Consider the following 11,418-nt stretch of genomic DNA (forward strand, 5'->3'; position numbering starts at 1 on the left):
GAGGAAGCTTGTCAGAAGTCCCTGCAGCTAACGGAAAAGCAGGAGGGATGGTCGGTCCCTGAGCAGAAGTATGGAGCTCACATAACAGATTTGCATATCTCTGTTATAATACAGAAGAATTCATCATATTGGCTACGGAAATAAGGCACCTGATTGGTTAAACCACATGCCGCACATTCCTTACTCTAATTCTAGTTAAAGCTTCCTTCTCCTTTGTCTTTTACGGCCTCCCCCAGGCAGCCTGCAGCTGGTCATTTAATCCCAAGTGATTGCGAACTGTTATAATGTTCAAAGTTTGAGTTTTCTTTCACAAGGACAGCCCACCTTTTTCCATCGGAGGACCAAGACCACGGATTTTCAAATGGCTCATGTCACATAATCCAAATGCCAGCTATCTAGGTGTGTGCCCACCATGTTCCAAACACGCATTTTTGCCAAATTTACTGTTAAATGAAAGACCCCCACCCCCATCCCGTGCAGAAAAGTGATTGAAGGTTTGAATTTTAAGGGAAGAGCATTTAAGACTGAAGCCAGGGAGCACTTCTTTACTCCCCTAAGTGTTCTGGGAACAAACTATGGAAACATGGAGCTCAAGAAGAAACTTTTAAGAAGAATCTGGAGGAGATGTGGGGACAGCGTAACTATTAGCTAAACAAACAGGTGACAAACGGACTGAATGGTCTTCAGTCATTCGTCACATTTCTCATGTCATTAGAACATTAGAACATCTGGACGAGGACAGGCCATTCAGCCAGGCACACGGGTTTATTTTGGGTGCGACGTGCGTGTTTACCGCCTTATTTGGTTTGGTTCACGCACTTCTATTGTGTACGCTGAACCTGACACGGCCATTCAGCCCAACAAAGCTTGCCAGTCCTGTCCACTTATTTCTTCCAGTCCCTAAAGTCTTACTGTCCACCACACTACTTGGTCGCTTATTCCAAGTGTCTATCGTTCTGTGGGTAAAGAAAAACTTCCTAATATTTGTGCGAAATTTTCCCTTCACAAGTTTCCAACTGTGTCCCCGTGTTCTTGATGATCTCATTTTAAAGTCACCATCTCGATCCACTGGACTGATGCCCTTCATAATTTTAAACACTTCAGTCAGGTCTCCTCTTCATCTCCTTAAGGCTCAGCTCTTTTAATCTTTCCTCATAACTCATCCCCTGTAGCCCTGAATCAGCCGAGTCGCTCTTCTCTGAACCTTCTCTAGTGCTGTTATGTCCTTATGGAGACCCAAACTGCACCCAGAACTCCAGATGAGGCCTCACCAGTGTGTTATAAAGCCTGAGCAGAACCTCCTGTGACTTGTACTCCACACATCAAGGCGCTATATAACCTGACATTCTGTAAGCTTTCTTAATGGCTTCTCAACACTGACTGCCAGTCGACAGCTTAGAGTCCACTACGACTCCTAAATCCTTCTCATAAGGTGGACTCTCGATTTTCCGACCCCCCATTGTGTATTCAGACCTCACATTTTTACTTCCTATGTGTGATTCTTTACATTTACTGACATTAAATTTCATCGTCCACAAATCTGCCCAAGTCCTTCTGTGATGATATAACGGATTCCAAATTATCTGCTAATCCACCTGTCTTGGTATCATCTGCAAACTTCTCCAGCTTGTTCCTTATATTCCTAATCTAAATCATTTATATACAGTATATATTAATAATAGTTGCGGCCCCAGCACTGCCCCCTGCTGGTCACCACTCTTAACATCAACCAGTTCCTCACACCATCACCCTCTGCTTGTGCCTGTGTCTGTGCCAATTCAAACATCACCCTGAACTCCCACTTTTAGTTTGATGCCCACCCTCTCATGTGGCACCTCATCATATCCTTTCTGAAGGTCCACATCAATAATCTCCTCTGCTCCTCTCTGGTCGTATCCTTGTGTTTCCTCCTCATAGAATTCCAGCCTGTTAGTAAAACTCGACCTCCCTCTTCTGAACCCACACTGACTGTTCCTAATAACTCCTGTCTTTGCCATGTGCTGCTCCATCGTCTCCTGAATAATTCCTTCCATTAATGTTCCTGTGACACACTTTTCTTATGAAAGCCCGCCTTCCCCAAGTTTACACAGTGGGCTACCCTGATGGTCCTCGTCAGCTGCAGGGCTTCGGGTTACTGAGCGTCAGTTGACCTTCTGCTTGTGGAAGCGCCTCAGTTACGCAGGAGTCACCTGATGGTGTCTTCACTCGCCTTTCTTTAACTTTTAGGGCCCTTTCACGCTTGAGCGTTGTCAGTTTCCAGCGTGCGTTTGCCGTTGTTCATTTTTTTGGAGCGTTTTCTGAAGAAGCGTTTTCTAGTGTTGTAAGGTGGTTGATGTGCCTAACGATGACAGAACTGACGAGGAGGTGTTGCCAGTGCCGTGGGTGCAGCAAAGGCAGTCTACAGGACGACGTCTCTGGTAATTCAGGGCGGTTATTCCCATCTCTTCCAAATAAAAATCATTTCATTATTTGGCTAAAAATAAAATAAAATTGCCTGCCGCTGCAGGTGGGACACCATGGAAGCGTGAGGTCTGGTTGTGTGGTGACCGCTCATGAAGAAGGGGTTAAACTCGTGCCCAGTATGTGATCAGGTGAAAAGCGAGCAGTCGTGTTCTTATACACTTAATCTGCCCAGTTGAGGGTCACCAGGAGCAGGTGACCGTCATATCAGTGCTGGGTAGAAGGCCACTTGTGAACCCCACAGTCCTGTACAGGGCGCAGTCACACGGCCAACCCGCAATTGGGTCACGGAAACCTATAAATAAGGAGCGGTTTCATTTGAATGCAGTTATTTGCCATAGACATTGTGATCTGGTGGCACAGCAGCCAGGCTTCATACCCAGGAGCTCAGGCTGGTGAGCTGAGAAGAGGTTGGATGTTCACAGCAAATGGAGGACTAAACACATTTTTGTAATTGAGAGATATCACTGACCCCCATTCAAGTATTCTGTGTTAAAACGGATTATCATATCAGCGAGGGGGTTTAACTGCAGAACAGTCTGTCCACAAACGCATGGGAAGGCCCCCAAACCCCCTGGCACACCCTGGCACGGTGAGTGAGGCCGGGATGACCGTTCTTTGCAGTACATAAAAACATGTGGACGAAGCGTATTGAAGTTGAACCCGCCTCTGACTGGTGGCTATTGAGTCCTTGTCACTTGATGGCAGACTGCGTGCCTACTTAACCTCCCGCTTGATAGTCGTCACAAGACGACTGAAGCGGGCGCGGGCAGCACGACCCTGGCACACACCTGCCTGGAGAGTTTCTGTAGCGGCCCTTCAGAAGCTCTCTTTGTTAGGGGCATATGGCTGAAATCGCTCAAAAACGTCTGTGTGGGGGAGTCCGCCGGACCCCTCGCTGCTTAAACGCTTGGGTGGGAACGGTGCCGCTGAAAACTGGGGCAGATAACTTTACAAGTGCTTGAGGAGCGCCAAGCTGCGAACGCGCCCTTAGTCTGTAAATTACACTCTTTGGGGGGCTTGAAGTGGTAGACGGGCACGTCGGTGTGTCACTCACAAAGTCTTCCCTTGGTGTTCTCTTAGAAGTCTTATCTGTAAGAGCCGTATAGTGTGTGTGTTTAGTTCTGGAATGTTCTGGGGACTCCGCCTTCGTTCTAGAACGTTCTTTTTTTATCCTGTCCACAATTTACTAACAATATGAATAAAATGTTGAGAATGGAGTGACCTTGAAACGATTCCCAATCAGGCTGAGATCTCACCGGTAGGCAGCCTGGTGGAGACATGGCACCACAAACGTCAACTCTTTGCATCGGTTTGTGGCCCACTCGAACATGCAGGGTGGGATGCTTTCGAAAATCTGTGATTTATTTATTTATTTATTTTTTTTTTGCATTAATCTTGTAGAAAGTGCAATAAACAGAAAAGCAACCGCAGTGAGCTCAATGGGCCTTCTCTCCGCTCCACTGAAGTTCACTGCAGACTTTGGTGGTCTTGCTTGTCATCCCAGACACTGAGAATCGGGGCTCTCTGGAAGCCAATGCCATGTGTTTCAGGGTCCCCTGTCCCTCTTTTTATGACTTTGACGGTGATTGGTTGTTTTTAATGCTGAAAAGGGCAGTTGGGGCCAATCGGATGCCTCCCAGTCTGTGATGCATGATGGGTAAGAGTCTGGTTAGACTTTTCAGAGGGGAGGAGGCCATCGATTTTGATCGAATCCCCACCTCAGGTTCCCACAGATCTGCAGGGAAACCCCGCTGCTGTGCGTGTCCGTTGCCTGCAGACGCTCATCCATGGCCCCCTCATCATGGCAACTCCTCAGTGCCCCAAGTCCCTGTGTGTTTGCCTTTCTTTCTTCACCCCCTCATAAGAATGGCTTTTTGGTCGTGGCGACACTTTGGAAGGCCACTTCGGATGAGGTAGATGGGGGGGTCCCAGGTCTGAGCCAATAGCAGTGCTGCACATGTCCCGAGTTCAGAGGGGTGTAAGCTTGATGTGTCTCTCCTTTGGCTGTGTTTTCGGTTGCCTGCCTTGCCCAATTATTTGAACAGCACATCTGGAAACGGCTGTCTGCTTGAGTGAGACCCCAATGGTGGATTTCTCCAAAATCAGATTCCTGCCTTAGCCGGGTGGTCCCCCTTAATCCGGTTTTGTGTGCATGTAGACGCTCGCTCTCATTTGTTTGTTTGTTCAGATGTCACAACGGAGTGTTTGGAACTCTAAAAGACCCCAAATAAGCGTCTCTTTGTGAACGCTGTGAAGACTTGGGCAGTACTGTGTGTGCGTACATCAAGCGAGGAGCTGATGGCGTGTCTGGGCCTATTGTGGCACCGGCGTGCCCAGTGTACAGAGAGTGTGTGTGTGTGGAGGTCACAGTCACTTCTTCCCATCACTGAGCATGTGGGCAGCACCCGTATATGGCCAGCCGTCGTCAAGGCGCAGTGGGCTCAGTGTGCCCACGCTGGTCTGGGGGTCGTATCTGGAAGAACGGCTTTCTAAAAATAAACGGCATTTTACTGAAAGAAGGGAAAAAAAATCTCATTTTCCCGTAAGGCCATTTGAGGATTGAACTGAAGCCCCCGTCTCGCTGCGTTCTGAACTCAAGGTCCTTCGTTTTGTCATTTGTATTTATTTATTATTCTCTTTGTTTTTCTGGTACTTTTTAAAGACGGCCTGATGTTTTATTTCGCCGTGTGCGCGGCACGTCTATTAATATGAGACTCTCCTCTTCTAACACGAGGCTTGGAGGGGTCGGTGTGAACGCGGACCCCCCTGCATCATCCGAGCTGGTCGTGTGCTTGTCCATCGTCCCAGATGAGCTTATCTGTGCCCTCCTTGGCAAACCACAAGGATATTAAGGGGTGCTGGGCAAGGCCCTGGTGAGTGTGCCACTGCATGTCCAGCTGAGACGCCAGGCTATTATTTTAATGTTCTAAATGAGGGTCCCGAGTTGCAGTGGTTACGCTGGCCCTCTTGTTCTTTGTGCGTTACAATTTGATTTCAGTTTCTTCTCACGACCTCGCAGTCTTTGTCTTGAGTCTACTCTTGTGAATCCCAAGATTTTATTAGCTGCTCTTTCAATGAGATACGGAAAACTTTTGTTTTGCCCTATTCGTGTTTCTCTTCATTGAGAATGGGAAAGGTGCTATATAAAATATTATTATTATTATTATCAATAGATTTTAAAATGCACAATCCATTACATTACAATCCATTAGAGGGTAAGGATCTGGCCTGGCATCCGGATGGTTGCTGGTTTGAATCCTGGTTACTGCCACAAGGGCTGGACCCTTAACCTGCACTTGTACAACGGCTGACCCTATGCTGTGGCCCCCAGGGGTATTACGAAAACTAACAAATTCCCAATGCAAGAAACGGTATGAGGAGAAATAAAGAACAGAAATAAAAGCCCCTTTTCATTCCCAGTAGGCCATTCTGGTGTCAATAATCAACTTTGCTCTTGTTTTCTTCAGATCTGCCACATTGAGGTTGCACCCAGAACCACAAGGGGGAGCTAAAGTAGCATAAACAGTAAGAGAGGCCATGGCAGTCCAGTTTGGGGCTACCAGAGGTCAAGGCCTTTCCTGGCAGCATAGAGTGCATGGTCGGAGCCGAGTGCCAACTCTAAACAGAGATGCCAGTCCGTCAGAGGGCCCACTCGAGTATACACACGGTCACTCACCGGGGTCAGGTTAGAGTCACCCCTCTCTGAGATTGTGGAAGGAAGATTCACTCAGGCATGAGGCGGACGATTTGTGAACACCACACAGACGACGAGCACCTATGGGATTTGAACCCAAGGATGCCAGACCCGTGGGGTAGCGGGCTCGCCAGTCTTAGTGAAAGTGTTTACTTCTAGTGAAATAGATCCGTCTCTGAAGGATGCTTGGCTGGATTCCATAGAGGTTGGCACTGCTGCCTGGCTTTCAATTAAATTTATCTGCAGGTCCTAATTGATGAGGAAGACGGACATTTCATGGTCAGAGTGGTCCACTCACTAATCATCGTTCTGGAGAGTGGTGACACGTGGCATGTTAACAGATGCAGGGCAGAAATTCACTGAGCTCTGTGAACAGGGCAGCAATGAACCTATAAACCCATAGGAGAGTTCAGACACTGGGGGAGACATAGGCAGGGGTGCAATCAGTAACAGTTCAGACACTAGGGGGCGATGAAGTGAGGGATACAGTCAGTAACACAGTTCAGACACTAGGGGGCGATGAAGTGGGGGGTACAGTCAGTAACACAGTTCAGACACTAGAGGGCGATGAAGTGAGGGATGCCATCAGTAACACAGTTCAGACAGCAGAGGGCGATGTCGTCAGGGATTATCTTGCTAGTCACTGGTAATTTCGGTTGTAGAAGAGAGAATTTTCAACGTCCAGTAGTTGTACCCTCTAACCCTGACGCTGGAGAGTGAGTGGTAAGTTGTTTTATGTCGATGTCACCGTCCTCTTCACGAGACAGTAAGGACCCTGTAAACCTAATTTGGCTTCTTCTAATGGAAGCTCCACTCTAACCTCTAGAGAGCCCTCCTTATGTTCCAACACCCCAATTATAACTGCACTCCACCACGAGGTATCCTTGGTTTCCGGAGCTGTGGTCGACATTAGCCCACCACACGTGGTTGGCCAGGATGAGAGGACAGCCTCCATCCGTTTCGTGTCCTCTTGTTGGAGTGTCTCGACCATTACTGCTGGTTCCTTCTCCATGTCTTCTGCCGGACTCCTCCTGCTCCTTCCAGAGTTTTTACTAATCAGGTCAGGACTCATTGCCGGTTGTCCAATTTTTCTTTTTTGTTTTTGGGGTCCCATCTCATTTTCTGACCCTGGGTAGCTCATCCTGCTATAAAATGCCCTGGTGATCCTCACATCTCATCATTACCTTAATATGTCCAAGACCAGAGGCAGCCCCTCTGCTTTACGGGACCCTCTGCCACATTTGACTGGTGGGTGGCTCCTCTGTTCCTTGCCAACATCATATCCTTGACGCTCTGTATGGCCAAGGAGCTCCATTTTGGTTTTATCAGCACGTGTACCCTGGAGGGGGATTTGGTTTCTCTAAGAGGGTTGGAATTGGGGTCTGTTGTGCCCATAAAGCCCTCCTCTGTGCCATGTATCTGGACGGGTCACTCAGGCCATCTTGAAGCCTTTTATCTTTTTGTCAACATGTGCTGAGTGGTCCTGTTCTTGACCCGTCCGTGAGCAGCAGACCCCTTCGTTCATGTTCGTGTTAATTAAGGGTCTGAACTGTGCAGCAGTTTTGCAGGTGGTCTCGGATGGCCTTCTCTCTCGCCTTGGCCATTGTGAAGAATGAACAGGGACCGTTACGAAGTGTTACAGTCGAACTCGTATTGGTTAATTCGCGTCATGTGACTTGTGACCCTCTGTTGATTTCCTCTAATCAAACCGATTCATTCACAGGGGCGGCCGTAGGTGGTCACTTACTAAAGACTAACGTGACGCCTGCTCGGGGTCGGTCGTAAAGCAGAGCTCCCAGTTTGAATGGCTGCGCCGGTTTACTCCACTTTATTAAATTAGGCTGACTGGTTGCAGTGGGCTCGGGCTTTTCCATGAGCACCAGACAGCTCAGGCCCCAGCAGAGCCCCCCACCCTCCGCCCCCCCGGGTATTTTCTGTGGCTAAACCCATTTAGAGAGGGTCTGTCCCTGTGCCCGCTTGACTCACAGCTGTGTCTCCTTTGTTTTGTCCTTCCAGGGGTGATCAGTCGCGGAAGAGGGCCGGCGAGGAGCTGACGTACAGTGAGTATGGGCGCGGCCGCGGGGGTCTGTCACGACTCACGCCACACGTGGCTGAAGGAGGACGCAGCTGGCCATCAGGTGGACAGGCTTGACGGAGGAAGGCCTGGCATCTTCCCAGAAGTCTTTAGACTCGACCATTGAGCGTTTGGCGCAGCAACCAGCGCTGTCCTGTCACTTTGGCCCGTCCGCCAGTGGCTTTGTAGATTTTTCTGGTGGCCTTTCGTTTTTTTCCAGTCTGCCTGGGCATCGTAAAGTGTGTGTGAGCAGCCCTCTGCCATCTTGAAAAGGGGGTCATGTGACCACTGTTACCAGTTTAAACTTTCATAAGAAGTTTGATGACCAAGCCAGTGCAAACCCTCAACCCCTAGTAGCCGTATTTGTGATGCTGGAGGTTCATTCCCATCATGCCCTTTGACTCTAAAGGGGCACCTACAGCCCTCCGGCACAGATTTTAGTTGAGATGAAGTCTGCCCACTTGTGCCCAGTGGCTGTTTGCTTTTGCCCATCCACCTGTGGTCTTTGTCTGCCCACCTGTAGCCAGTGGTCCTTTGTCTTTTCGCCATCCACCTGTAGCCTTTTGCTTTGCCCGTTCATGAGGGGCTTTGCCTGCCCACCTAGAAGCATGTAGGGGTGCGTTTTGATTAATAAACGTTCTGCTTTGGTTTTGTTAGCTGAGGGTCCTTTGCTCTGCCCATCTCTGGCCGTGTGCTTTTGCCCGACGCTGTGTATCCTTTTGATCTCTTTGCTTTTGCTCTGGCTGCCCACCTGTCCATCGGTGGTCCTTTGGCCTCTTCTCTAAGGTGTCTTTTTTTTTTTTTTTTGTCTTCCAGGTGGAGCCTCGTTGTCCAGTGCCACCTCCCGTGGGTACAGATAATGAGGGGGCACACAGTCAAGCTGGGACTGCAGTCTGTGGTGGGCTCACACTTGATTACTGGACCCTGGTGCTGAGCGGCTCCCCTGGCTGGGATGTGGACAAGTGTTTGCCGCTCCGAGGGGCGCGCGCGTCGTCTTAACGCTGTGAGGAAGGGGCCTCGCTCCTCGCAGTCTTGCTCGTTTGGAGAGACCCTTTGTGCTGTAGCCGTGTGCCAGTGTCGGGCATCGCTCTTGAGGCACCCCTGCCAAGCTGGAGGCGGTGGGTGGGGGACATTTTGCATTTTGTTTTAAAAATGTTCCGATGGGCTTTGTTTGTCACACGGGCGCCGCTGTGGCGACGCCATGGCATTTTGGAATTTTTTTTTTTTTTTGGTCAGTCTTGGACTTCCAATCAGAACCTCGGTGAAAAGCGGACTGGATGGCATTAAAGACCCTTTTTGCAGAGACGTCGTCTCGTCTTTTCTGTGGCTGCCTGTCCCAGGATGCTGTGCTGGCCAAATGGAATCTGTGCAGTGCATTGTGGGATGAATGAAGTGGGCGGAGCAGGCTGGCTGGCTGGCAGCTCTTAAATAGGGTGGGGTGCTCTGTTCTGGCGCCCCCTCCTGGACATTATTTCATTTGTGTCACATGAGTTGCTCCACTCACCCAGTTAGCCATTTGTCACATGGGGGTGGCCCTGGGTGAGGACACCAAAGCCACAGTGGTCACTATTTAATCAAGTGGAACCTGCAGGGTGGCAACTCACCCAATGGGCAGTTGTGTGACTTACAAGCAGCAGCTGTCAGAACGTCTCTGGTGCCCCTGCATTGGGCAGCCCCATTCAGTCCTAATTGAAGCTGAAGCCCCCTTTTTCCATGTTTCATGCCAACACACATCATAGGGGGCAAAAAAAATGGGAAATGATGAAGACAAGGATAAGGGGTCCAGGAAAGGCGTCACGGGCATTGGGGCTTCAAAAGGGGCATGACAAGTGAATGTGGGTGGAGCCTATGGAATGGGAGGGGCCTACGTAAATATGCAGTGAATGCCACTCGCCAGCCTCCGATGTAATACCAATGCCACGGCCACCAACAAGACCCACTCTGATTGTCACTCTCCACATCTGGCTCTTTATAGCGCCTTTGAGTGGCCCGGCCTCTATAAAGTGTCATGTGTACGTACGTACGTGTTAGTGATTGATGAAATGCACAGCAGCTCTTCAAGGAGAGATTAACTAGATTTAATGCTTCCTAGGCTGGCACTACCCATGCCAGCTTTGCCCCAGGGTCACTTTTACATTTAGTTGAGGGCCTTCCCAGCAGTGACTGACTTCACAGTTTTATTCAAAGCAGTAAGTCACTTCCTAGCTGGTGCTTGATGATGCCAGTGTAGTTATGCCAGCGTGTGCCACCCTGAATCTGATAATGGCAGGCGTACAGATGAGCTGAGCCCACTGGTCTGGGATGTCACTTGCACAGGACATGGTGTGAGCGACTGTGGGTTTCAGATCTCGCCTTTGCCCCCCACTGTGTGACCCTGGGCAGCCCGCTTATCCTGCCTTTGCTCTAAACTGGTGGGCTAAGAATCTGAAATGGCGTTTCAGTGTTGTGTGGCACTATATGGTGAGGGTCCGGACCCCTTCTACCCCAGTGGGCCTAAGGCTGCACTGATTCTTGTGTAAGACCCAATGGGTTTGTCTGTACAGTATGCGTGAAGAGGCCTCTGCCATCTTGGTGGTTGTCAGCCTGGGCAAGGGGTCATGTGACCACTCTGGCCGGCATCCCATTTTCAACAAAATTCCGAGGTGTCGGTGGAGGGCACTTTGACCCCTGGTGCCCTTTGACCTTTAACAAGTGCCTGCCGCCCTCCCAGCACCGATGAGGTATGTTTGACCTCTCGGGGCTCCAAGATGGAGGTGTCACTTAGGACCCTCTCAGGCCCCATGCCTTGTTTGAGGGGTCAACCTTTAGAACCAATAGTGAGATCTAAAAGTGGGCTTCACCCCCTTTTGAAATGGGACCACCTTGAATTTAAGGTGGTTAAAGGGTGCACACTCCCTCCCTTCTTTTAAGAAGCCTCAGGGTGACCACAGGGGCGTTGGGTGGTCCCAAGCTTCGTGTCTTCAGCTGCTTCTCCATTCCAAGCAGCTTCACCGTTGAAGTTCCTGGGTGCCACATGTCAGCCTTCCGTAGCGGCGGGAGGGCAGTCGGTGCACTTGTAAAGTCAGCAGGCATAAATGGCAATCAGAAAGGCGGCCATTTTCAAAAGTGCCTGACCTTTGAACTGCTTAGGGTGGTCACATGACCTCGCCCCATAAAATAGTTAAGTTGAATTTGCGATGGTCGCCGT

At 49.7% G+C, this 11,418-nt stretch overlaps 1 protein-coding gene across 2 annotated transcripts in view; it reads left to right on the plus strand.

Moving 5' to 3' along the window:
- Positions 1-9,534, plus strand: part of cacul1 (CDK2 associated cullin domain 1) — a 59,204-nt gene extending 49,670 nt beyond the window's left edge. For both annotated transcript variants that reach the window (XM_039743764.1, XM_039743754.1), the window contains 2 exons: positions 8,174-8,217; positions 9,048-9,534. In XM_039743764.1, the coding sequence (XP_039599698.1) occupies positions 8,174-8,217; positions 9,048-9,091 (88 nt within the window). In that variant the 3' untranslated portion in view covers positions 9,092-9,534. The remainder of the gene's footprint in view (positions 1-8,173; positions 8,218-9,047) is intronic.
- Positions 9,535-11,418: the final 1,884 nt, after the last annotated feature.

Source organism: Polypterus senegalus, chromosome 1 (genome assembly GCF_016835505.1).
Source record: "Polypterus senegalus isolate Bchr_013 chromosome 1, ASM1683550v1, whole genome shotgun sequence".
NCBI lineage: Eukaryota > Metazoa > Chordata > Cladistia > Polypteriformes > Polypteridae > Polypterus > Polypterus senegalus.